The sequence below is a fragment of the Dictyostelium discoideum genome, assembly GCF_000004695.1.
Source record: "Dictyostelium discoideum AX4 chromosome 6 chromosome, whole genome shotgun sequence".
Lineage (NCBI taxonomy): Eukaryota > Evosea > Eumycetozoa > Dictyosteliales > Dictyosteliaceae > Dictyostelium > Dictyostelium discoideum.
The window spans coordinates 2,790,999-2,818,161 of NC_007092.3; the positions used below are offsets into that span (position 1 = coordinate 2,790,999).

The window sequence follows — 27,163 nt, forward strand, 5'->3', positions numbered from 1 at the left end:
TTTTCTTTATTTTTTTTTAATTTTTTTATTTTTTTTATTTTATTTTATTTTTTTTTTTTTTTTTTCATTTTTTTTTTTAAAAAACTTTTAAATTTTTTTTTTTTTTTTTTTATTTTTAAATTTCATACACTTTCATATAACATTACATATAAAATTTTTTATTAAAGAATTTTTATACTCCTTTCTCAAATAAATTAATATAAATAATAAATATAAAAAAATGGCAGGTTCAAGACGTGGAGCATCATCAAGATCAGTTTCAAAACCAGCATCAAAACCAACTACAGCATCAAAACCAACAACCACATCAGCACCAGCTAAAACAACTCCAGCTGCTACAACCCCAGCTGCCACTACACCAGCTCAACCAGTTGTTGTCCAAGGTCCAGGTATGTTAGCAACAATGGGTAGCTCAATGGCTGGTGCTATGGCTGGTAGCGTAGTTGGTCACGCCCTTGTTGGTGGTGTTTCATCACTCTTTGGTGGTTCAGATAACAATAATGTCGACACTCAACAACAACAACAACAACAATCAATGATGAGCAATAACCAACAACAAACCGAAAATGCTTGCAACCCATTATACAAATCTTTTATGACTTGTTTAGAAAAGAACCAAAGCGATATCAATTCATGCCAATGGGTTTACGAATCTTTCTTAGAATGTAAAAAGATTTCTGGTCCAACCTTCTATTAAATCGAATAAAAAAAATCAATAATAATAAATATATAATATAATAATACAATCGTCATTTAATGACAAAAAACAAAAAAAAAAAAAAAAAAAAAAATTAAAAAAAAAAATAACAAAAAAATAGGCGTCAAAATTAAAACCCATTTAAAAAAAAAAAAAAAACTAAAAACAATAGAATCCTTTTTTTTTTAAAAAAAAAAACAATAAAAAAANCTAAATATTAGTTTTTTATTTATTTAATTATAAGAGAATTAACTCTTACAATTGCATTTCTTTTTTTCTTTCTAAATATATACATTTTTTTTTTTTTTTTTTAACCTATCAAATAAAATAAATGATTTTACCTATAAAGGAATAAATGACATGAAGAACTAATTGCTAAAGATAAAGTATTATTATTATTATTATATGCTGTTGAAATTGAGCCAATCCTATTTGAATAATCATTTATAGTTAATTTACTATTATTATTATTATTATTATTATTATTTGTATTATTATTATTTGGACTATTATTATTATTATTATTATTATTATTATTATTATTATTATTATTATTATTATTATTATTATTACCATTTAAATTATTACCATTTAAAATATTATTTATAAAATCATTATTATTATTATTATTATTATTATTTAAATTATTTAAATTATTAATTTTTGAAAGTGTTGATAATTGTATATTAAAAAAGTTTGAATTATAATAAATTTTATTAAAAAAGCTCATTACTTGATCTCTTGAGGGTGAAGAAATTAATTGTTGTTGTTCGAAATAATTATTGATTCTATTTCTTATGGCAGTAGTTTTCTTTTGATTTTGTTGTCTTAGATGAGATTCTAAAATAAAACTTTCTGAATTGAATGGATTCCAAATTAAACATTTATTATCATAGGATCCAGTTATAACCTGATGTTGATTAATGAAATTACATTGAAATTTATTGACAAATGATGATGATTCATGAAAATCATAAAGTTTTTGATTTAGTAATTGTTCATTGTAAAGATTATAAATTGCCAATGGTCTATTATCCATATTCATATCCCAAATGGATAAAGATTGTAAATTCCTAGATACAACATACCTACCATCCAATGAAAATGACATATCAAATATTGAATTCAAATAATCTGCAAATGCTGATTGATTCACTTCCAATGGTTCATAACATCTACTATATGAATGAATTAATGCCGATTCTCTCATATCACATAATTTCAATGATCCTCTACTTGTTCCATACATTAATAAATTACAATGATTTGGATGAAATTTAGTCACTCTAATAATTTCATTTAATAATTGCATACTAGTTGGTTTTAAATCAATTATATCTATTATTATTATTATTATTATTATTATTATTATTATTAATGAAAAAGGTTAGTATATTTTTTATTTTATCTATATTTATAAATAAACATACTATAACATTCTTGATTTTGATTTAAATCCCAAAGATAAACTCTTAATTCATCAGATGATAGAAATGTATTACCATCACTATTTAAACTGATTGAATTTATATTAAATATTTCTTCATGTTCAAATAACCTTTTTAAATCAAATTTGATTCTATATTGATTATATATATTTGAGGTTGCGCTGCCATTTAAACTTGAATTTATATTATTGGGTGATGTAGTGGTGCTGTTGGTAGTAGTAGTTGTTGTGGTAGTGGTGGTGGTGGTGGTGGTGGTAATTGGTGAATTTAAAGAATTTTTTAATGAAGTTAATAGATTTGGTTTCTCGGGATATTGATTTTGTAATAATTGTAATCTCCATAATTTAATTGAACAAACACTTGTTGAAAGAAATAATAATGCTAAACTATGATTTTTACACCATTTAATTTGAATCACTTCTGTATCATGTGCTTGATAGAAACATAGTACTCTATATGATTTATTATCATCAATATCAATCTTTACAATACTATTATCTTCATCAGTATCTTCATCAGCATCTTCATCATTATAATTATCAGCAACTTCATCTTCATCATAATTATAATTATTGTGGCCATTACTATTCCCATTATGAATATTATGACCATTACTACTACTGTTATTACTATTACTATTATTAATATCACCATCATCACTACTACCACTGCTACTTTTTGTATCTTCATTGCCACTATCATCTAGTTCCATTTTAAATTGATTGTCATCATCTTGATTGAAACCATTACCATTACTATTACCATTTTCAACTTCATTTTCATCAATTGTTTTTCTTTTTGTTCCTATTAATTTATTTCTATGGGCGGTTCCATTCTTTGTGTTATTATTATTAATATTTCTACTATTAAAATTATTAACACTATTTTTAAAATGATAGTTGTTATATTTTCTATTATTATTATTGTTAAATTTTGATAATGAGGATGGTTGTAATATTTTTAAAACTGCAATTGAACCATTATCATATCCAACTGCTAAATAATCACCATTTGGATGTAATTCTAATGTTGAAATAGTTTGGTGATCATTCATTTTTTTTTTTTTTTTTTTTTTTTTAAACTTTAATTTTCTTTTTATTTAAATTTAAAATTATTCTACTTTTTATATATATATAAAATATATAAATATATTTTTAATTTTTTATTTTTTTATTTTATTTTATTTTTTTTTTTATATATTTTTTTTTTTTATATATTTTTTTTTTTTTATATATAGATGTTGCCAGGGTTCTTATTATTAATATTTCCTTTTATTATCATAATAATAATAACAAAAAAAAAAAAAATATAAAAAAATAAAAATAAAAAAATAAAAATAAAATAAAAAAAAAAATAAAAATAAAAACAAAACACCAAGATAAAATAAAAAAAGAAAAAAAATAAAAAAAATAAAAAGGTCTTTAAAGTGTTCTAATCGATGTATTATGTTTTTTAATATTATATTTGAGAATTTATCTGGGTGTGAGGGGGGTTTATATAAATATATTTTAAGTGGGTGTATAAATAAATTAAATAATTATTATTAGATGTTGGTGATTAATTTAATACAAAAAAAACAACAAAAAAAAATAAAAAAATAAAAAAAACAAAAAATAAAAAATAAAAAAACACAAAAAAAAAAAAAAAAAAAAAAAAGAGTCTGTCAAATCGATCGAAGAAAATAAAAAATGAAAAAAAAATAAAATAATAAAAATAATTTTAAAAAAAAAAAATAAAATTTGTGTGAATTATGTGAAACAAATCAATGATCATGTCTTCTTTTTTTTTTTTTTTCTAATCTTTAATTTTTTTTTTTTTTTTTTTTTTTTTTTTTTTTTTTGATCACTTAAAAAACGAAAATGTAGATTTACCACCCAATTTTTTTTAAAAATTTCTTTTTTTCAAAAAATTTTTTTTTTTTTTACAAGAATGGCACAAAAAAATGTAATGGAAAATATCTTTTTTTCATTGATAACTAAAATTTAATAGGGGGAATTTTATGCGTGTGGTTGGCAATTGTTGTTAACATTAGTTTTTCACAACAACCATTGGTTTTTTTTTAAAAAAAAAAAATTAAAAAAATAAATTTTTTTTTTTAATTTTTTTTTTTTTTTTTTTTTATAACCAAACAATGGTTTTTATCAAAAACTAATATTAACAACGTAAAAAAAAAAAAAAAAAAAAAAAAAAAAAAAAAATATCCATATATATATATATAAATAAATAATCAAAAATACTAGTTTTTTGGGTTGTTATTATAAAATACATACCCATCCTATTTTTAAAAATAGATTTTGGGATATCACTATGTTCATTTTTTTTTTTTTTAGATTTTTTTTTTTTTTTTTTTTTTTTTTTTTTTTGACCAGGTCCTACAGAACTTTAAAGGGAGGACTTCTAAATCATCAGAGTTACACCATACTGATTTCTTACGTTTGTAAATAAAAATAATAAAAAAAATATATTTTGAATTTCTCTTTCTTATGGAAATTTAGAATTTTGCCCTGTGTGATATTTAATCTTAAACCCAAACCCAATTATTTTTATTTTTTTTATTTTTTTTTATTTTTTTTTTTGAGCGTTTCCGAATGTTTTCAGACATACCAAAACTAGTTTTCAAAAAAAGCAGTTAGGGATAGATATTTTATTTGAATAAAAAATAAAATAAAATAAAATAAAAATTAAAAATAAAAAAAAAAATTTTAAATGCCCTGGTTGGTTGGTTGGTTGGTTTTGATTTAAACTGAAAATTTTTTTTAATATTTTTTTTTTTTTTTTTCTTTCAATAAATACTTTAATCTTTTCTCTTTGGATTATAATATATCTATACATATATCGAATAAAAAAAATGAAATTAATTTTCTCTTTAATTTTAGTTATCTTCACTTTATTTGTTTCAGCAAATGCTAATGTTGATTCACAAATTGATAGACTCGCTGAATTTGGCGAATCAATGAATATCACTTTATCACAATCAGTTTGTAATGCTGCTGCTGCTAAAGCAGAACATTACGCAACTTGTGGTTGTAAGTTTTTTTTTTTATTTTTTCTAAACACTTTTTTTATTTTATTATTTTTTACTAATTTTTTCTTTTTTTTTTAAAAAAAAAAAAAAAATAGGTCCATACGTTTGGGGTGTAAGAATTTAAACATATTAATATTTTGGAATTTTTTTTTTTTAAAAAAAAATAATTAAAAAAGAAAACTAATTAAAAAACTTTTATTTTTAGGGTACAAGCTGTGGTTGTGGTGGTTCAGGTGGTATGGATTGCAGTGGTATCGTTTATACCTCATTTAGGTTAGTATTATTATTGAAAACAAAAAAAAAATATCATTTTTATTCTTTTAAATAAAAAAAAAAAAAAAATCTAACTTGATTTCATCACTATCAAAATATTTAAATTGGATAAAATAATATAGAGAAGCAGGTTGGACTGGTATTACCCGTACTACTACAACTCAATACAAACAAGGTACCGCATGTAGTGGTTGTAGCGGTAGTAATACTTCAGGTTGTAAAGCTGGTGATTTATTATTCTACTGTTTCGGTTGTTCAGGTGGTGTCCCAGATCATGTCGTAAGTATTTTTTTTTTTTTTTTAAAAAAAAAAAAAAAAAATCCATAATATTAATATTATTTGTATTATTTTTTAGATCATGGCAATTGGTGGTAACAGAGCTGTTCAATGCCCAGAACCAGGTCAAGATTGTTCTGTTATTGATATTTATTCTGAAAACTATATGTTATGTCGTTCAATGTGTTAGAAATAAACTGTTTCTTTCGATTTGATATTCATAATTTAACATTTTCTTTTCTTTTCTTTTTTTTTTTTTTCTTTTTTCTTTTATAAATTTTTATTTTCTTTTTTTTAACAATTAATTCAACATGTAATAATAAATAAATTTTAAATTGGAAGAGAAGATATTATCTTTAGTAAATTGGGATTGGTTCAAAATTTTTAAAAAGATAGTTGGAAATTATAGCGATGCTTCGTGAATACCAGGTGATTCATTAATTAACAAAATTGAAGGTTGAAATAATACCTCTGAACAACGAAATCTCTCGTTACCAATTATTAGATTTTGACCATCAGAGTAATTCATATCTTTATATTTTGGTATTAATTTTGAAAGTAATTGACATTGAACATTTTCTTTTTTTTTACTTTTGGAAAATATGGCCAAATTTCGGGCTAATTTTTTTTTCGTTTTTAAAATAAAATAATGATAGCAAATATCTAAAAAAAATATTCTTTAATGTAAAGATATTTATAATTATTTATTTAAAGATATTTATAATTATTTATTTTTTAATTAAAAATAAAAAAAGTTGGTAAAAAACACACTTTTAGAAACCAATCTCAAAAACCAATATTTCAAATAAAGATAAATTAAATATTAAATTAATGTAAAGATATTAGTAAATTTTTTTTTAAAAAAATAAAATTAAAAAAAAAAATGAAAAAAAAAAAAAAAATAATAAAAGTAAAAAAATCTTTTTTTTTTTAATTTTCATTTCTGAAAAATACTAAATCCTTTTTTTTATTTTTTTTTATTTTCATTTCTAAAGATTAATCATTTTAATTTCATTTCTAAAAAAAAAATCCAATTCTAAAAATAAATTTCAAACAAAGAAATTAATTTCCCTAAAAAAAAAATAAAAAAAAATTAACATGTTCAAAATTATATTTTTTTGTCCTTTGGAAGATACAGAAAAAGTTAAAAATGCACTTTTTGAAATTGGTGCAGGTAAAATTGGTAATTACCAAGAATGTTGTTTCGTTACAAAAGGAGTTGGCCAATTCAGACCAATAGTTGGAGCAACACCATCAATTGGAAAAGTTGATAAACTGGAATATGTAGACGAATATAAAGTTGAAATGGTTTGTAAAGTTGAATTAATTGAAACAGCAATAAAAGCATTAAAAAAATCACATCCTTATGAAGAACCAGCTTATGAAGTTTATAAAATTGATATATATGGGTTATAGTAAATAGGTATATTAATAAAACAAAAATTTAAAAATAGTATTCATATTAAAAATAAAATAAAATTAATAAAAAGTATATTTGGTTTTTACTATAAAAAAAAAAAAAAATCCGTCGATTTATTTATTATATATATATGTTTTTAAAAATTTTTTTTTTTTTTTTTTTAAAGACTAATTGCAATTGGTGAAGAAGATGATGGTACAGGTAATGGTAATAATGAATTTCCAGATGATGAAGATGGTGAAGATGGAACAGAAATATTATTATTATTATTATTATTTTGAATTGGTAAAGTTACTTTTGGATTTAAAATCTTTAAAATTTCTTCACCAGTTAAAGTTTCTTTCTCCAATAATTGGCCGACTAATTTCTCCATGTTATCTCTATTTTTAATGATTAATTCTTTAGAGTATTGATATTGTTTATCTAAAAGATCTTTAACTTCATCTTCGATGATCTTTTGAACCTCTGGTGAAGTTTTATCTTTATGATAGATGAAACCAACTTTATCGGACATACCCCATTTGGTAATCATAGAGAAAGCCAAAGAAGAAGCTTGTTGGAAATCGGATGATGCACCGCTTGTAACACCATCGACACCGAAAAAGATTTCTTCAGCGGCACGACCAGCCAAACAAATTGCAAGACGAGCCATCATTTGTTTACGAGTATATTGGACATGATCCATCTCTGGCAATTGTGAAACCATACCTAAAGCTTGACCTCTTTGAACGATAGTGGCTTTATGAATTGGGTCGGCGGCTTCAGTCATTGCTGCTACCAAAGCATGACCAGCTTCATGATAGGCAGTGTTACGTCTTGCTTCTTCACTCATTACAGCATTCAAACGAGCACGACCCATTAAAATATCATCTCTTGCATCATCGATTTGTTTGATACTAATGGTTTCTTTACCATTTTGAACGGCTTTAATAGCGGCAGTATTGATAAGATTTGATAAATCGGCACCAGTGAAACCAGGTGTTGCTCTTGCGATTGTATCGGCTTTAACCTCGACAGTATGTTTAACCTTTTTCAAATAGTGATCAATGATTTCGGATCTTCCTTTCATATCTGGAATTGGTACAGAGATATGTCTATCGAAACGACCTGGACGAAGTAAAGCTGGATCCAATGAATTTGGAGCATTGGTGGCACCAATGATCATAATTTGAGAGTTACCTTCGAAACCATCCATCTCTGTCAACAATTGTAACAAGGTTTCATTGTGGTGCGCGGTATTTCTTGATTTACCAACGGCATCGATTTCATCAATGAAAATGATACAAGGTTGTTTTTCACGTGCTGCATTAAACAATTCACGAACACGACGTGAACCAACACCAACGTATTTCTCATCAAAACTACTACCAGTGGTATAGAGGAAAGAAACGCCTGCCTCACCGGCAATGGCTCTTGCCAATAAAGTTTTACCAGTACCTGGTTCACCAGAAAGTAAAACACCCTTTGGTAATTTTGCACCAATGCTATTGTATTTGGTTGGATGTAATAAATAGTCAACGATTTCTTCCAACTCTTCCTTAACCTCTTGAATACCTTTAACATCATCGAATGAGGTTGGAGTTTGATTGGTTTCATCATATTCCTTGGCAAAGTATTGAGGTTTATTTCCATTGGCTTCCTTTACAGTGGATGTCTCTGATGTGAGAGAATATACCAAGAATAATAATACTGGTAACCATAATAATGAAACAAAACGATCAAACCATGATAAATTGGTTTTGGAATTTGCATTGATATTGAAAACTGGAACCACTGGTTTTTGATGAATCTTTTCATTTACCTCTGGAAAATGATTAAATCTTAAAAAGAATCCTTTCATTGCTTCTTCAGATCCCAATGCTTCCCTTGCTGCTTTTGTCATTTTTTTAGTTGGTGGTGGTAATTTTGTCATTCCTAAATTTGCTTTATTAATTTTACCACTATATACTAATGCTTTAAAATAATATCTTACACATTCTTCATTTGATGAAAATGCTAAACTTTCAAATCTTTTTACAATACTTTAAATTTTTTAAAAAAAAAAAAAAAAAAAAAAAAAATATTAATATTAATTTTTAAAAAATAGAAATAAAAATAAAAAAATATATATACATACGTATCATAATCACCCATTTCAATTAATTCTTTATATGCCATCTCTTGAATATTTTCATCATTTGGTAATGAATCAGCATTTGAAAGAACTTTCTCTCTTGCAGTTGCATATGTTCTAATATTTGATAAAGATGATGTATTTGTTGTTGAAATTGATGTATTACTATTTAATAAATTATTTGAAAATGAAGATATATTTAATGGATTAGATTGATTATTGGTGATATTGTTATTTTTAATTATATTTTTAAATTCATTATTATAAATTGATTTATTATTATATTGGCGAATATTTAAACCACTTGTATAATTTCTACTTTTATAAGATGATGATGGTGATATAATATTCTTTAATATTAAACTTTTAAATCCATTTAAACATAATTTAGAATTTTGAGGATTTGATAATGCTTTTGATGATAGTGATAATTTTGATAAAGACATATTTTTATAAGATTTTATTTATATGATATTTTTAATTATTTATTATTAAGTGTAAACAGTTTTTTAAAATTGTTTTGTTTTGTGTTTTTTTATTTTTATTTTTTTTTTTTAAAAAAAGTATTAATATTTGTTTTAAAAAATTATCGGTAGTGTCGGTTTTTAAATTTGTATTTATTTTAAAAAAAAAAAAAAACCCTTTAAAAAGTGTGGTTGTGTGGGAGATTTTTGATATTTAAAAAAAAAAAAGAAAATATATTTTAAGAATCCTTTTAAAGAAATCTATGTAATGTTATAATTGGTTGATAATGGTACAAAAAATTAATAATAATAAAAATTTTATTATTATTAATGTAAATTTATATATATATATAATAAAATTATGTTTCAGTCGACTATTGTTGGGAAATTAAAAAAAACAAAAAAAAAAAAATGTTCCCTTTTTAAATCCAAAAAAAAAAATTAAAAAATTAAAAAAAATAAAATTTAAAAAAAATAAAATTAATTTTTTTTTTTTTTTTTTTTTTTTTTGAATTTAATTACAACCTAATTGTGTCACTGAAGACTATGAAATTACAAAGGGGATCAGTTAAAAAAAAAATAAAAAAAATAAAAAAAATAAAAAAAAATAAAAAAAAATAAAAAAAAAAATAAAAAATAAAAAAATAATTTTAAAAATAAAAAAAAAAAAAAAAAAAAAAAAGAAGTTTAAGGTTTTAGGTTTTTTAACTTCTTTTTTTAGTTGTCAACATCATTAATCATTATGTTCGAAAAAATTATTAAATAAAATAAAATAAAATAAAAACTGAAAACTTAATATGTGTCAGTTATCCAAAATATTATATATAATAAATAAAAAAAAATAAACTATTAATAGTTTCCAAGTTTTCAAATTTTTTTAATTTTTTAAATTTTTTTTTTTTTTTTTATTATTTAATAATTTTTATTTTTTTTGAAGTAATTCTGATTCATAATTATTTAATTTAATTAATAATTGTTCAAAATTTTTATAATGTTCAGTTTCTTTCCAAGAGGATTCACATTTTTTGAGAATACTTTTAACTTTTAATTTTGCAGAGTAAATATTTGAGGTATTTGGATATTGGAAATAAAGATCACACAAGGTTGTATTGAATTGTAAAACCTTTTCAAAAGTTGATTGTTCACCTTCCCAATGAGCAGACTCACAAGAACGACAGGCTTTTTGTTGGAGATCTATTGCCTTATCAACATTACCTAAACGATGATGATAGGAGGAATAAAGACGCCATAAATCTGGATTATTGGTAAGTTTTGAAGTTAAACGACCGAATAATTCCGATACAGTTTTCTCCATTTTTGAACCGGAAATACCTTGTTTATCCAATTGATCCTTTGAAACTACATGGTCGGCAATGATTGATAATAATTTAAGATTGACCTTTTTATCATTTAAATCAAAGATATGATTGATTGCAATGACAGCATTTTGATAATCTTTAATGGCAATACAACAAAAGAGGAAGTTTTCCCACATTTTCCAATTCTCTCTCTTATGTTTAAGACCTTCCATTAATGCTGATGAAGCTTTATCCATTTTATTTTGGTACATATAGATGGATGCTAAATTTGCCCAACCCTCACCTTCCTCTGGCTCTAATGAAACTACACGAGAGAATGCATTCAATGCAGTATCCCATTTCTCGATTTTCATAGCTGCACAACCTAAAGAGAACCAAGAATTTGGGAATAACGGATTGATTGCCAATGCGATTTGAAAAGCATCAATACAAAGTTGATATTGCTCTCTTTCTAGATAAAATCTTGCCAATGATCTTTGAGCACGAGAATAACGTTTCTTTGAGAGTTCCCAACCTTTAATGTAGAATTGTTCATCCGATTTCAAATCACCCAATACACAATAGAGCTCAGGTGATGGTTCAATCTCCAAACGTTGTAAAACCAATTCCTCTGAACGTGAATTCTTTCCCATAAAAGTTAAGCATTTAATAGCTTCATCCCACATTTCTAAACGTTCGAAAATTTCAAATGCTGATGCTGCCGCACCAATACCAATGAAACGTTCTGCCACCTCTTTCTCTAAATCCCAACGTGCTGGGTAGTCAGTGCTATAGATAGCATTGATTCTTTCTGTAGCACTCGATGTTGGATCATCATATTGGTCTACCAATGCTTGAATTTGAAGTACTGCCCTCTCTGCAGTTTTAGAACTTACAATCTCCAAACGCGATTTAATAAGCAACCCCATTGAATGAATGATCCAATTATTCGATTTCTCCAATGTCTTTTGAATATATGGTAACATCTCCTCTGTAGTTAAACCATTGTTACTATTTTGATTCTTTACATTTAAACATTGTAATAGAATTAACATTTGATCAACATTACGTAATAAAATATTTTGACCTTTAACCTCTTCAATCAAAGATGGTCTAACTAATAAAGTTGGATCATCATTTGTAACTTCTCTCTTAATTGATGAATTTCTATTAAATTCATTATTATTATCACCATCACCACTGTCATCTCTTTGACGACAATTTTTAACTTCCATTACCAATTGTGCTGTATCAAATGTTTGAAAACGAGTTCTCTTACCCAATGCACCAGTTAATGCACAATCCAATTCTGAAACTTCACATGCTCTTTCCATTGATTCTTTAATTTTATTTAATTGTCTAAAATAATTGAAAACTAATGATTGTTCAATGATTGCACGTGATGCTAAATCTTTTAAACCATTGATTTCTTTTATTGATTTCTTTGATTCACTTGTTGTTGATGATGATGTGTCCATAAACTCTTCAGAATCCTCTAATAATGTTGAAATTGAATAAAATCTAGTAACAATTTGAAATCTTTCATTTAATAATGATTTAAATGTTGGTGTTGCATTCTTTAATGATCTTTGATGATACATCACTGATCTACATGACCACCAACATGATGATTTACAACTATCTAACATTGAATAATTATCAACTAAACAAATCTTTGATAAATATAAAAATATTGGATTCTTAACTTTTTTATAAACTGTTTCACCATCAACTTCTAATAATTCTAATATTGATTTATTATCATTTTTTAACTAAAAAATATATTAAATTAATATATTTATGTTTTAAACATTATAAATGTTATATAAAATACATACAGTGAAATCTGGTGAAATTTGAACAGTTGGACCAGTCCAATTAATTTGTACATATAAATTTAAAAATGTAATACCACTTAATAAAACACTTAATTGATTTAATGGTGTTTCATTTAAACTTGTAATATTATTATTAACTTTTTCAAAATATTCTAAATTTTATATACAAAAAAAAAAAAAAAAAAAAAAAAAAAAAAAAAAAATCATTAATAAATAGTTTTTAAAAAATATATTTAATTAAAAATATTACCATTAATATTATCTTTATAATTATTTAATGAATCTAATAAGAATAATTTTTTCATTAAATCAGTTTTAAATGAACCAACTAATGAATCACCTAATAATATATTAAAAGCTAATGTAATACAATCTTTTAATATCGGTATATCTTCAAATTCGTTATCGGCTTTACTTGATTGCCTATAGAGTTCTGAAATTTTCTCATCATTTGATTCTATAACCCATTGATCAATTGATTCTATTAAAGTATTTAATTTTTTATTATCCATATTAAAAATATTTATATATATATATATATGTGTGTAGGTAGATTTTTTATCTTTTTAATATGGATGGTTAACGACTAAAAAAAAATGAAATAATTAATTAAAAATAAATTTTGTGTTCTCAAAAGATTTCGCGAATGTCGTTTTTTTTTTTTTTTTTTTACAAATTTATTTTTTATTTTTTATTTTTTATTTTTTTTTTTCCTTATTACGAAATTTGATTTATTTTTAAACGAAAATTAATGGGAATATGAGGAAAAAAAAAGAATGATTATAAATAAATTGATGTGATGGTTGTTTTTTTTTTTTTTTTTTTTTTTTTTTTAATGATTAAAATATTTAATTGTTTATTGATTGTTTATAATATATGGCAATATTCTCTCCACTATTAAAAATTATTATTGAATGTACATGAAAGTATTATTGTGTAAAGTGTGGTTATTTTTGGTTTGGTGTGGGTTTTTTTTTTTCTTTTCTTTTTCCTTTCTTTTTTTTTTTTTTTTATATAGGCTTAATTTTGAACTTTAACACCAGTTGAACCAAAACCACCGGCACCTCTTTGAGTTTCATCAATTTCATCAACCTCTAATGGTTCTGGTGTAACGATTCTTTCAAAGATTAATTGGGCTACTCTATCCCCAACTGCAACTTTAAAGTCAACATCTGAATGATTGAATAAAACTACACCAACATTACCTCTATAATCTGAATCAATAACACCAGCACCACAATCGATGAAATTTTTCCATGCTAAACCTGATCTTGGTGCAATTCTACCATAGGTACCATCTGGAATTGCAATTTGAAGATCTGTCATTGCTAATGCTTTTCCATGAGCTGGAACAACTAATTCATGGGCTCTAAAAAAAAAAAATAAAAAACAAAAAAAAAAAAAAACAAAAAGAATAATTAGATAATTTTATGATAATAATAATAATAATAGTTATAATAAAAAAAAAAAAAAAAAAAAATTAAAACTTACGATGATAAGTCATAACCAGCAGCACCTTTTGAACCACGTTGTGGAATGATTGCTTTATCTGATAATTTTTTAACTTTGAAAGTTTCGAAATTTGGTGGAGCCATTTTTAAATAATTATTATTATTATTATTAGTTGTTAATCTTTTAAATAAATTTGAAAATAATGAAAAATATTTTTGTTCGATTGGCATTTAAATTTTTTTATATTTTTTTAATTAAAAAAAAAAAAAAAAAAAAATACTTTTTTAAAAATTTTCAAAAAAACGGCGGTTTTATTAGAAATTTGAAAATTTAATTTTTTTTTTTTATAACAGTCATAAAAAAATGGGAACAATAATTAATTTTTCTAAATTATCTATTTATTTTATTTTATTATTATTATTATTTTTTTTTGGATTAAATTTATTTATTTTTGAAAAATTCAAATATTACACTTAAAAAAAAAAAAAAAAAAAAAAAAGAAAATAAAATTGAATCGTTGTTAAAAAAAATGGAAATGATTTAATTTTATTTATTTTTAATATGAATTTAGTTTATTTAATTTTAATTTAATATAATTTATTTATTTTATAATTTATTTATTTATTTTAATTTAATTAATAATAACTCTTAAAGAATTAGTTCTACCAAATACATCTGGATCATACATTTCTTCAATACAAGCAGAAGGAATTAAATATTCACCTCTAGTTGAAGCACGAAGTGTGTATTTATAAGTGTATTTACCACGTTCCATTTGATTGGTAAAGACTTCACATCTTTCATCTCTTTGATTTTGGAATTCCCAAACTGTACCTTCCAATCTGAAATCAGTTTTATCAACGATATCGAAACCACCAGCGAATTTATCAACTAATGCTAAATTATAACGATCAACTTCAGTTTGAACATTAAGTGTAACCAATACTTTTGAACCAACTGAAACTTTGAGTACACCAGTTTCTGAATCAAATTCCATCTTATCACTCTTTGATTTTGGTGAATATTGTCTATGAATTGTTAAACCATTGAAATGTTCTTCAGTTGATAAATCAACTGTTGCATATTTAATATTCATACGATAATATAATTTACCTTTACCTTCTTTTTGTAACCATAATTCAGATTTTGGTATTGAAATTATTGAGGTTGTTGATGATGATGGTTGAGTTTCAACTTTTTCAGAATTTTCATCAACATTTGATGATGGTTCAATAACTTGTTGTTTATCAGATTTAATAATATTATTAAATTTAACATTTTCTAAATCAGATTTTGAATAAAGTATTGATAATGGTACTTCAATTGAATAAGAGATTGTTGATTTACCATCAAAGTATGGAGTTTGACCACAGAAAGTTGTTTTAAGATTTGAAGAATCAGAAGTATTAACTAACCAACCTCTGGATAAACATTTTGGAGAAGAACGTTCAAAAGTTGAACTGAATTCAGCTACTGCAGTAATTACCCAACAATTAGTTTGAATATTTTTCCAAGTACCATTTTCTTTTCTATCCATTAAACCAATGATAACCTTTGAAACTACATCAATATTATAACGTGATTGAATTAATGATCTTGCAATGATTGCAGTTGTTCTTTCGAGAGAATGGAATAATTGTGATCTAATTAATTTATCATAATAAGAGTTAAAGTAGAGACAATTATTTTCTTCAAATGAATTTCTCATTAGATAGGTGATGATTTCATCACGCTTCTTAACGACTGATGAATCATTACCTTGAAGTGTACCAAGAATCCAAGCTAATGATTCCAATGATAGGATTGAGTAAGTATGAGTTTGATAGAATTTCATAGCCAATTGAGTAACTGATGATTTATTCTTCTTTGAATGAATGCAGTATAAAGTGAATAGAGCATAGGATACAGTTGCTAAAATGAATTGATCTTTTGATTGAAGATTAACTAAAATGTAACGATCTAACCAATCGATTGAGTTCTTTACCAATTGTTTCATTTTTGATGATTCAATTTCATAGCCATATTCAATCAATGTTGCAATGGCTTGAATTGCATGAACACTTTCGAAATCATTCTTTTGGAATGAAAGATTACTATGACCTGCATATGATGGCCAGGTTGAGAAATCACCATTTTCATTTTGACGATTTCTTAAATCTAAAAATAGTTTACCAATCTTTGATTTTACAATCTTTGATGGTGGTAAATTACGTGATGATTTCTGTTCACCAATGATATGATATAATGAGGCGATACCAATTGCAGCCGATGCTAAATTCTCTGTTCTTTCAAATGGATAGTTATAAACCGATAGGAATGCATCATGAATATTTTGAAGAATGGTTGAACTAATATCTAATCCTAATGAACCAAAGATTGGAAGTGAGTCTTGAGGCATTTCAATTGGTTGAATGACACCGGCACCATCATCGATGACACCATAGACAGAGGTGGTACGAGTTGTTGGTGGATTAAAGATTGGAATTGAAACTTGCATTGCATCACCATATTTACCAGATACACAAGAGATTTGAATTGAACCCACACCAGTATTCAATGTTTTAACATTGATATAGATAATCTTTCTCTTCTTTTGTTCAACAAATGAAAAGTGACCAAAAGTTGATGTACCATTTGAATTTAATATAGTTAAATGTTCAGAGCATTTTACACCAATCTTTACCATTCTATTATTATTTGAATTGTTACTTACTACAATACCAATAGTACATGAATCGTTAATATTCAAAAATCTTGGTGGTACACAACGAGTTGATACCAAAACCTTTGAAGTAATTAAACTTTCACCTTTACCAAACTTTTGTTCATCTTTTGAACAAACTACACCCCAAATACGATAACGTGTTAAATTATCTGGTAAATGAATTGGAATTGTAATTTTACCAACTTCATTTGTAAATACTGATGGTGTGAAATTTGCTAATGCATTGAAATCTTTTCTCATCATTGATAATGATGATAATTCAGTTTCAAATAAACCATCTTTTTCATAATCTTGATCATCATCATCATCATATTCTGAAGATTCTGATTTACTTTCATCGTCATCATCATATTGTCTTTTTGATTCTTCTTCAACTAATGATGATTTTCTTGAAAGTTTCTTATCACTACCACCAAAATCAAGTAATCCAACTTCTCCTAAAGTTTCAGATCTTGAACTTAATGATGTTGAAACTGAAGTACGAGTAGAAGAAGAGGAAGGGCTTTTCTCTTTATATTTTCTACTACTACTACTTCCAGAACCACCAAAACCACCAAATGAACTTTTCTTTGATCTTTTCTTCATCAATGAAGCAGATTGTAATGTAGAGTTACCTTCCATATCAGCTCTTAAACTATCAGGAATGAAACCATCCAATGATGGATCATCATCTAATGAAACTTGTTTACGATAACTATCTTCAATGGTTGGGTCATATTGTTCAACAAAACAACTTTGCACATAACGAACGGTTAAAGCACTCTTACCGATACCACCATCACCAACAATTACAATTTTATTTTCAGCGGTACCAGTGTAACCTGCTGATAATTTACTTACGATAGCAAATGCAGTATGAACGTTGAAACCAGTTTTTGCAGAGGTTTCAATGAATGCAGCACCTAATGATCTTGCATAAAGTAAACCATCTTCTTTTGAGACTTGTCTTTGATCTTCTAAATCTGCTTTAGTTCCAATCACAATGACACATGCATAGGAATCACAATCTTTAATACGACAAAGTTGATTATAATAAGATTGTAAATTTTGAAATGATGATCTTGAATTAATACTATAGGCTAAAATGAATGCATCACCATGTCTATAATATTGATCTCTCATTGCACTATATTCTTCTTGACCTGCAGTATCTAAAATATCTAATAATACTTTATCAGTACCACTACCTCTTCTAGTTGGACGACCAATATTACCATTTCTAACTGGTGTATTGTATCTATTATTATTATTATTATTATTATTATATGAAGAATAATTGAAATTATCATTATCATTTGAGTTAATTAAAATTTTCTTTTCAAGTATATGATTATAAGTATCTGGTTTAATAATTGGTTGTTGAGTACCAGCTATAATTGCAGTACCTTGTTTTAATTTTGGTTGAAGTAATACACTTGCACTTGAAAGACCATGGAAATAAGAACTTAACATTGATTTAGCATGTTCACTTGATGAATTTGGATAAAAGATATTTAATGGATTTTCAACATTATGTTGTGAGAGTGCAATGATTGATTCATCGATTACCAATAAACAAACTTCAGCATTTGCAACATTAGCACCAGTTGAATCTGTAACATGAACATTAATATTTGTATCAGCACCTGGTTCAACTATTTCTTCTTCTGGTTTAACAGTGATTGTCAATTGTTTAGTGGTTGGTGTAATTGATAATTTAGTAGTACCTTGAAGATAATGATCACCAACATTTCTAACATCACAAAGTACACTACAAAGTGGTGCCCATTCTTCTTGAATATCAAATTCAACTCTATCTTTACCATTAGTAATTTCATAAGCTTTTGTAAAAACTACACCATTATTAATAATTGATAAAACACATTGATATGGCATTTCAAAATAATCAATTGAAACTAAACATTTTTCACCTGAAATATATGATTTCTTATCTAATGAAATATTAACATTTTTAATTTCTTTAAATTTAAATTCTTCTAATTTAATTGGTTGTTTAGTTTCATTATTATTTGATGTTGTGGTAGTTGTAGTAGTAGTAGTTGTTGTTGTTTTACCAATTGTTGATGAATCTAATAAATCATTTGATTTATATTCTGATAATGACCAATTTATTAATAATGGAATTGTTGTTGTAAATTTATTATCAGGTTTTTCATAAATTGTTGCAGAGATATTATAAAGAATATTTTCTTTTGGTTTATAATTTGGTTCAGACAAGATGAAAGAATGTTGGAATTCAGTATCAGTACTAACGATTGTTGATTGATGATTTTCATTGATTAAAGGAATATCGAATTGATGATAACCAGAGATTGGTGATATAGTGATTGAAATACCAATGTCAGGTTGTGGAATACCATTTTCATCACAAACTATCATCATTAATTTCAAAGGAGTATTTTTGTTACCATCATGAATGATCAATGGTTTATCATTATTGAATGATGGTTTAATACCAACGAAATTATGAGTTGGATGAAGTATATAACGAACGGTTGAAGTTGTAGTTTGTTGATTAATATCACTAATATCGACCGAGGTATCAATGTAAACTGATGATGGTGGATTTGGAGCTTTACCATTGAATGTGGTTTTAACTGTATGTAAACCATCGTCATCGGTTTTACCAGTGATAGTTTTCTCTCTCTTTATTGAATGATCGACTAATTTCAAAAGTTTATCATTTTCAACATAACCAAATTGATATTTTGACATTTTTGGTGGTACAAAGTTTGCTTTACAACTTGAGACTTTCCAAGAGGTCTCGCAATCTGGTAATGAAGCACCTTCAAAGTAATTTGATTTAACTTGAATATAACTTGAACCAGTGAAACCATTGGTTTCATTATAAAGGAATGATGCACTTGCAACAAATTCTGGTCTTTTAAATTCTTGAACATCAAATGAATGAATGAATGATGTACGTAATGTTTTACCAGTATCGGATTTAATACGAATCTTTTGATTTTGTTCATTTAATAAATGGAAATCATTTTCATCTGCCAATGAAAGTTTCAAAGTGGTTTTACCTAAATTAATTGTATCTGGTAAATCCAATGAGAAATTGAAAGCAGAGAATGAATTTAATTTAGTTTCCCCTTTTAATACAGTTAAACCTGCACCATCCTCTAAAATGTATTTTATAACCAATGTTGATTGGAAATTATAAACTGAAAGTTTATGTTCAAATTGGTCACGGAATAAGAAACGAAGATAACCTTTAATTTGAACGGTTGTTTTTGGACGATATAATGATTGATCATCGAAAACATACCAACTTATGGCTTTGAAAGTTGAATTTGGTTGAACGAAAACCTTTGGTAATAAACAAACATCTTTATTGATTGGATTCTCTGCTACTATATGAATTTCACTATAGTTATTTTGAAGTGGTAAATGTAATAAACCATGTTCATTAGTAACACCATCGACTAAATTACCAACATGTTTTTGAAGTGCAATCAAATTATTGGATTTCTTTTGTTCTTTCATACGGAATTGAGTATAGTTTACTGTAGAGAGTGAAGAGATCTTTACATTTGGTACAACTGAACCATCAACAGTTGAATTGGACCAACATGATAATATCTTTTGATCAGTGACAGCACCAATATTTAAACGTGTACATTGTACCCAACAACGACGTAATGGTGTAACTGTATTCTTTCCAACATTTGGATAGAGGGCATTTTGAGTTGGATATAATACAACACCAATATGACCAATCATCAACTCTTTATTGGTTAAACCTTCGAATAAATCAATATAGGTATCAATTTCAATATCGACTTCATGTGATGGAATTTCAATATCAACCATACGACAATGTACTAATTCACCACTCTTTAAAATTGGTTGATCAACTGCTGGTACACTTTTAAGTGATGTGAACTTTTGTAAGGTTTTAGTATCAACTTCTTCATCTAAAAATTGTGGATAATCAATATATGGATTTAATTTATATAATTGAATTACATATTGATTAATATTTTTAGATCTTAAACAAATGGCTGGTTTTGAATTTAAATCTGAATTATCAAATGTCACTATACCATTAGTACTTGAACTACTTAAGAATGGTAATTTAAAAGTTGATTGGAAATTACGTGGTACAACTTTTAATCTATAAGTTAAAGTTGAATCATTTTTATTGAAAATACCACCTGTACCAACAATTGTTGAAATATCAATATGTTGACCAGTTGAATCCATAATTTGATTTGTATTTAAAATGATTTTAAATTCAATATCAGTATTTTGGAATTGATCATATTTAAAATCTTTTAAAAAGATAGATTGATCATCCAATGTAATACTATAAGGAATATCAGGTTCAACTCTAATCATATTTGCTTGAAAAGTTGATGTTGATAATGTATTATTAAATTTAATTACAAGTGTATCACCAAAATAAAATGGGGTCTTTTTACCAAATGACGATTCTGAATCAATGATTGAAAGTGGTGGTAATGATTTAATTGAATAATTATAAAATGGTTTAACCCAAGTTAATTGACCTTGAGTTGATGTAAACTCTTCAAATTCATATTGAATTTGAGTATTTGGTGGTAATGGTTTAACAAATTTATAAATTAATAAATCAGTTGGATCGGCTGGATCATAAACATCACCAATGAAAAGTTTTAGTCTTGAATAATTAATATTATGATCAAGATGTTCACTAAAGATTACCTTTTCATCAATTTCATCTTTAGTTGCTAAACGAACTTCATGATTAGTTTTACTATTGAATAAACCAGATTTTGAAAAGATTTTCATTTTTGAAATTTGTTTCTTTGGATCAATATTTTGAGAGAATCTAATGAAATGAATTGAATCTGTTAATGTTGGATAACCAGATTTATCAATTATTGAATTTACTGATGTTTTAATGGTTAAATTATCAAGTGTACTTTGATCCATAACATAACCTTTTGATGATACTAAATCCTCTGGGAATGAGAATTTATATTCAGTTGATTGTTTCCAAGTTGAAACTTTTTCATTACAAATAATAGTTTCACCTGCACCTGCTTTCCAAGTTAATGGTACACCTGGGTCTGGTTTAATTGTAATTGTTGGTATAATTGGTTCTGATGATGGCAATGATGAGGATGAACTACCACCACTTGATCCATTTATTGGTAAATGAATTAATGGTTCAGAGAAACTAATATGAGCTTGATCACTATTAATTGAAGCATAAACACGAGTACAATTTGTTGTAAAGAAAATATTAATTGCTTCTTTAGTTAATAATGGACCTTCTAATGATGGTGCACCTTCTTTCAAAGTTATAGAATAGGATGAATTTGGAATTAATGGTGGATTTGTACGTAATGAAATCCAATGATCTTGTTCATAACCAACTGATTTTTCAATATGAGTGAAATCAGAAGATTCTTCCAAAGTAAATTTAGTTTTCTTTTTTTCACTTGTAGAAACTTGACTAATTGTTAAATATTTTAATAATTCAACAACATCAACTTTTTGATTGAAACATATTAGGACTGGACGTGATAATAAAGCTGTTTGATGACCATTCATTGGTACTGATGTCACCAATTGAAGTGTTGAAGTTTTAAATTCATATTTATCTTCGCTATCAATACCTTGTTGATAGAATTCACCAGTTTCACTCTCGATACAATCTGGTAGTTTAAAAGTGAATTTAGTTGAGAATGGTAAACTAGTTTCAAATTTACAACAAATCATTGAATAACCATTTTGAAGAGTATTTGAAGTATTTAATTGAGCTGTCCAAGTACGTTGAATCTCTGATGAAATCTCTGGTGTAATTGTTGGTATCCATGATTCTGGTAATGGAATTTTCTTTTGTAATGCTGGACCAGTTAAATTGAGTGGTTGTTTGAAGAGGATTTGTAAAGTTCTATCGCTTGCATAGTAAGTGGTTGAATTAATATGTAAATGATCAGAGATCTTGAATGTATAAGTTAACTTATTTGGATTCAATTCTGGACCTTCAGCAGAGGGAATATTTGGACCAACAGTTAAAGTCAATGATGAATTTGGTACAACTGTTGACATTCTTACAAACATAATATAATTCAATGGATCAGAGAATGATGTTGACATTTGGGAAAGATATTCAGATGGAACTTGTTCTCTATCAACATTTGATAGTACAATATTTTTAATCTTTTTATTAAAAGAATCAACACCTTCAACTTTTAATACTTTTAATATCTCAACTGGATTAATACGTTGATGGAAATGAATTGCAAATATATCAGATTTATCAGTATTTACAATGAAACCTGGTGATGGATGAACTGATTCAATACCATTATATGGTGTATAAAAATCAAATACAGTATCTTTTTCCATAGTTTCACCATATTTTGATTCAATTGATTTATCAACTATAATTTGATAATTTGTTGATGCATTCCAAATTGAAAAATCTTCAATTTTTAATCTATAAATTTTACCAATAATTTCATAAGTCCATTTTGCTGTTGATTTTTCTGGTTTTGGTTTAATTGTAATAAATTGATCCCAATCAATTTCTTTATTTTTATTTGTTGTTGTTGTTGTTATTGGTAAATTTGGAGTTGTCGATTCACCAACTTCATTATTATTGTTATTATTATTTGTTGTTGTAGTAGTTGTTGTTGTAGTTATATTATTTTGATTTTCAATTAATTGATTTGAAGATGATGAATCACTTGAAGCAATTGAAGCAGAAACAGAAGCAATTGCAGTAATTTTATCAACAATTGTTGTTAAAGTTTCTTCTGGACCATGATTTTCAGTTAAATCAATATAAACCAATGCATCTTTTGATTTTAATGGTTTATTAAAATTAATGAAAAAGAAATAAGGTGAATGAATGATAGCACCATCAACTGGAGATGTACCAATGATTGAAAATTTTTCAACAACTAAAGTACCAAAATAAGTTTCATCTTTACTTATTAATGGACCCTCTAGCGAACGAACACCAGGTAAAACTGAAAATTTGATTGAACCAATTGGTAATGGTTTAACTGAACGGAAGAAAACTAAACGACCATCTAATTTAGCATTTTTGAAAGAGTAATCAATATCTTCAAATTCTTCGAGACTAATTTTGGTTACTAATTGAACTTCGAATTTCTTTGCACTCAAAAAAGTGTCTGGTTGTAAACGAACATTGGCAATTACAGATTCTGGATCAACCGGTTGATTAAAAGATAAACAAAACAATTGATTGGCTTTAATGCTTGATAGGGTTGGATATCTAAAGTTTACATTTGGTAATGTGGTTGTAACCTCACCAAATATTGCCTTATCGAAAACTTTACCCCATGGTGTTGTAAATTGACTATTTGGTTGTGGTAAAATTGTATAAGTGGTTGCAGGTTTGATTAAATCAAAGGATGCAGCTTTGAATGACAGTATATTTCTTGTTAAAGCTGACCAAGTACCTTCGATTGGTGGTTGAATAAGTGGTAAAACCGATGGACCCACTGGAAGATAATCCAATTCAATTTGTACATCTGTTCTTGATGATATAAAAGCATCTGGTGTTAAAACATAATTATTATAATCATATGAATTATTTACAATTGGTTGATTGAATGAAACTTTAAATGAATCATGAACTAAATCGGTTGTACATGTTAATTGTGGGTAAGTTGCAAAGAAATAATTATTATATCCACCATCGAGTTTGGTTGGGAGTGGACCTTCCATAGATTGAAGACTACCATCAAATTCAATTGAGTAACCTAAATCATCACCCAATGGTTTCAATGGTTTAATAGCAAACCAACTACCTGGTTCTTGAGTGTCAATAAATCGAAGATAATTCTCTTTAATTGCTTTTCTAAAGGTAGTAATTGAATGAAACTCTGCAGCATTTGAAATGATTTGATATTCAACCGCCTTTGAAAGTAATTGATCAACTTTAAATGAAAATATCTTTTTAAATGATTCTTCATTAACTATTTGATTGTATCTAAAGATTAATATAACATTATTTGAAAAGGTATTACTTGTTGATGCAGATTTACTATTGATATTTAAACTTTCGAAATTTATACCATCATAACCAAATGCACCTGTTAAATTGATTGAAGCAGTTTGAAATTTCAATTCAATCTCCTCCATTTGTTCACCTGATGTTGATTTTGGACCATTTTCAAAAAACACTGTATAAGAGGTAGAAGATGGCCAATTTGAATTATCACTTAATTTATAGACTAGTGAATTTGCTGATAGTACCCAATCACCATCTGGGAATGATGGTGTAACTTTTGGACGCCATGTAATCTCTGATGGATTTGCCAATGAATTTAAATTACCAAATGAAATCACTAAATCAATATGTGGTGAATATGGTGCTGTGGTAATATTTGGTTTAAATGATTGAAGAGTTCTAAAATCTTTTTGTTCAGTTAATAATTTTTTAACTGTACCCTCTAAAGATGGTGCACCTTGTAACACTGAAATGATAACGGTTGAACTACTATTGAAACCAAATGTTGGTTTAATACCAATATTTCTACCTTCATAACCGGTAACTAAATCCTTTAAGATTGGATCTTGTTTCATGATTTCCTCATGAATGAATTGAAGTACATTTGGTGTACCCTTTGCAACATGAGCAGGTGCACTTCTTAAATTGGTAGCTTGAATGAATGGTAACAATTCTTGTGGTGAAACTTTTTGATTGAAACCAATGAAAATCGTTTGATTATGAGAATACTCTCTTATTGAAGCTGGCATGAATAATTCAATCTTTAATGTCTCTGTAGTGAATTCAAATTGTTGACCTTGAGTTGTGATAATATTGGTGGGTGATACCTTTATCTCTGCTGGTATCGTAATGGTATAGAGTGTACTCTTCTTCCATGACTCAATTGGTGTATAGGTAAGTGTACGTTGGAATTGATCAAATGTCCAACCATTGGTTGGTTTATCTCTTGCAAAACCTGGATTACGTGGTGAAACCTCTGGACACCATAATAATTTATTGGTTTCTTTATCAACTATATCACTTGGAAATATATTAAATGTTAATTCAATAACATAATCAATTGGTTTTTGATCACCTGGTTGAAAATATGCTCTAATTTGTTCAACTTCTTCTTTTTTATTTTTTAATCTTTCTAATTCTAATTCTAATTTCTAAAATTAAATTAAAATATTAAAAAAAAAAAAAAAATCAATAATAAAATAATTAAATAATTAAATAATAATAATAATAATTTTTATATATATACTTACTCTATCAGTTTCTTTTCTATTTTCATCATATTGTTTTTGTTTTTGTTCTTGTTCTAATCTTTCAGCTTCAGTTTTTGGTGGAACTAATGGTGGTGGGAATTTAAGTTGACGAGTTGTTTCAATATTACTTGTATTTTCAAATGGTTTATCTGTTGGTTCCCTAATATCTGTTGAAAAACCTTGAATTGTTTTATTAATAGTTGATAATTGATAAGTTGATGGAATTTTTGATAATAATTCTTCAAGTTCAATACCTGTAATATCACCTTCTTTCTTTTCAATTGTAACATCTATTTTATTATTATTATTATTTGATGATGATGATGCTTCATCAGTTGGTTTAGTTGTTGTTGTTGTTGTTGGTGTTGATTCAACTGATTCTACTGGTTCAATTGGTTTATCATTATTAGTCGAATGTTCAGTATCTTCAATTGGTTTATCATCAGTATCTTTAATAGATTCTTTCTCTTCTTTTGCTTGTTTCTCTTGTTCTTGTTGAAGAAGAATTGATTCTAATTCTTGTTTTTTAACTTCATGAACTGAGAAATCGAAATTATCAAAACTATTTGACATTTTGTTTATTTTTTTGTTTATTTTTTTTTAATGAATTTAAATAAACTGTTGTTTTTATATATTTACAAATAAAATAAAATAAAAAAATATATTCTGGATTTATATTTTTTTAATTTTTTATATTATTATTATTATTTATTATTTATTATTATTACAAAGAAAAAAGTATTAATTAAAAAAAAAAAAAAAAAAATGTAATTAATAAATTGTATGATTTTTGGTTTTTTGATTTTGGTTTTGATATATTTTTTTTTTTTTTTTTTTTTTTTTTTTTTTTTTTTTTGAAATTATATAAATATTATATATAATTTGAAATGAGTATAAAAG

The 27,163-nt window shown here is 25.8% G+C and overlaps 9 protein-coding genes across 9 annotated transcripts; 3 read left to right on the plus strand and 6 right to left on the minus strand.

Annotated features, from left to right (window-relative positions):
• Nucleotides 1-220: 220 nt before the first annotated feature.
• DDB_G0293382 (hypothetical protein) lies at nucleotides 221-697 on the plus strand (the record flags this gene model as incomplete). The annotated part of the gene is made up of 1 exon (XM_629160.1): nucleotides 221-697. The coding sequence occupies one exon, from the start codon at nucleotides 221-223 to the stop codon at nucleotides 695-697; it is 477 nt and encodes a 158-aa protein (XP_629162.1).
• Nucleotides 698-1,034: 337 nt separating this feature from the next.
• On the minus strand, nucleotides 1,035-3,199 carry DDB_G0293386 (hypothetical protein; the record flags this gene model as incomplete). Its single annotated transcript, XM_629161.1, has 2 exons — nucleotides 1,035-2,035; nucleotides 2,128-3,199. 2 exons carry the CDS (start codon nucleotides 3,197-3,199, stop codon nucleotides 1,035-1,037), a joined length of 2,073 nt encoding a protein of 690 aa, XP_629163.1.
• A 1,794-nt stretch (nucleotides 3,200-4,993) lies between these two features.
• Nucleotides 4,994-5,909, plus strand: DDB_G0293366 (NLP/P60 domain-containing protein; the record flags this gene model as incomplete). The annotated part of the gene is made up of 5 exons (XM_629162.1): nucleotides 4,994-5,171; nucleotides 5,266-5,282; nucleotides 5,376-5,443; nucleotides 5,566-5,722; nucleotides 5,799-5,909. 5 exons carry the CDS (start codon nucleotides 4,994-4,996, stop codon nucleotides 5,907-5,909), a joined length of 531 nt encoding a protein of 176 aa, XP_629164.1.
• A 213-nt stretch (nucleotides 5,910-6,122) lies between these two features.
• Nucleotides 6,123-6,248, minus strand: DDB_G0293368 (hypothetical protein; the record flags this gene model as incomplete). The annotated part of the gene is made up of 1 exon (XM_629163.1): nucleotides 6,123-6,248. The coding sequence occupies one exon, from the start codon at nucleotides 6,246-6,248 to the stop codon at nucleotides 6,123-6,125; it is 126 nt and encodes a 41-aa protein (XP_629165.1).
• Nucleotides 6,249-6,817: 569 nt separating this feature from the next.
• Nucleotides 6,818-7,135, plus strand: DDB_G0293370 (hypothetical protein; the record flags this gene model as incomplete). Its single annotated transcript, XM_629164.1, has 1 exon — nucleotides 6,818-7,135. One exon carries the CDS (start codon nucleotides 6,818-6,820, stop codon nucleotides 7,133-7,135), a length of 318 nt encoding a protein of 105 aa, XP_629166.1.
• Nucleotides 7,136-7,299: 164 nt separating this feature from the next.
• DDB_G0293388 (ATP-dependent metalloprotease) lies at nucleotides 7,300-9,698 on the minus strand (the record flags this gene model as incomplete). Its single annotated transcript, XM_629165.2, has 2 exons — nucleotides 7,300-9,160; nucleotides 9,256-9,698. The coding sequence occupies 2 exons, from the start codon at nucleotides 9,696-9,698 to the stop codon at nucleotides 7,300-7,302; spliced, it is 2,304 nt and encodes a 767-aa protein (XP_629167.2).
• A 940-nt stretch (nucleotides 9,699-10,638) lies between these two features.
• On the minus strand, nucleotides 10,639-13,364 carry ttc27 (tetratricopeptide repeat domain 27; the record flags this gene model as incomplete). The annotated part of the gene is made up of 3 exons (XM_629166.1): nucleotides 10,639-12,786; nucleotides 12,853-13,004; nucleotides 13,103-13,364. The coding sequence occupies 3 exons, from the start codon at nucleotides 13,362-13,364 to the stop codon at nucleotides 10,639-10,641; spliced, it is 2,562 nt and encodes an 853-aa protein (XP_629168.1).
• A 508-nt stretch (nucleotides 13,365-13,872) lies between these two features.
• dut (dUTP diphosphatase) lies at nucleotides 13,873-14,534 on the minus strand (the record flags this gene model as incomplete). The annotated part of the gene is made up of 2 exons (XM_629167.1): nucleotides 13,873-14,221; nucleotides 14,344-14,534. The coding sequence occupies 2 exons, from the start codon at nucleotides 14,532-14,534 to the stop codon at nucleotides 13,873-13,875; spliced, it is 540 nt and encodes a 179-aa protein (XP_629169.1).
• A 401-nt stretch (nucleotides 14,535-14,935) lies between these two features.
• cpras2 (Ras GTPase domain-containing protein) lies at nucleotides 14,936-26,836 on the minus strand (the record flags this gene model as incomplete). The annotated part of the gene is made up of 2 exons (XM_629168.1): nucleotides 14,936-26,164; nucleotides 26,264-26,836. 2 exons carry the CDS (start codon nucleotides 26,834-26,836, stop codon nucleotides 14,936-14,938), a joined length of 11,802 nt encoding a protein of 3,933 aa, XP_629170.1.
• Nucleotides 26,837-27,163: the final 327 nt, after the last annotated feature.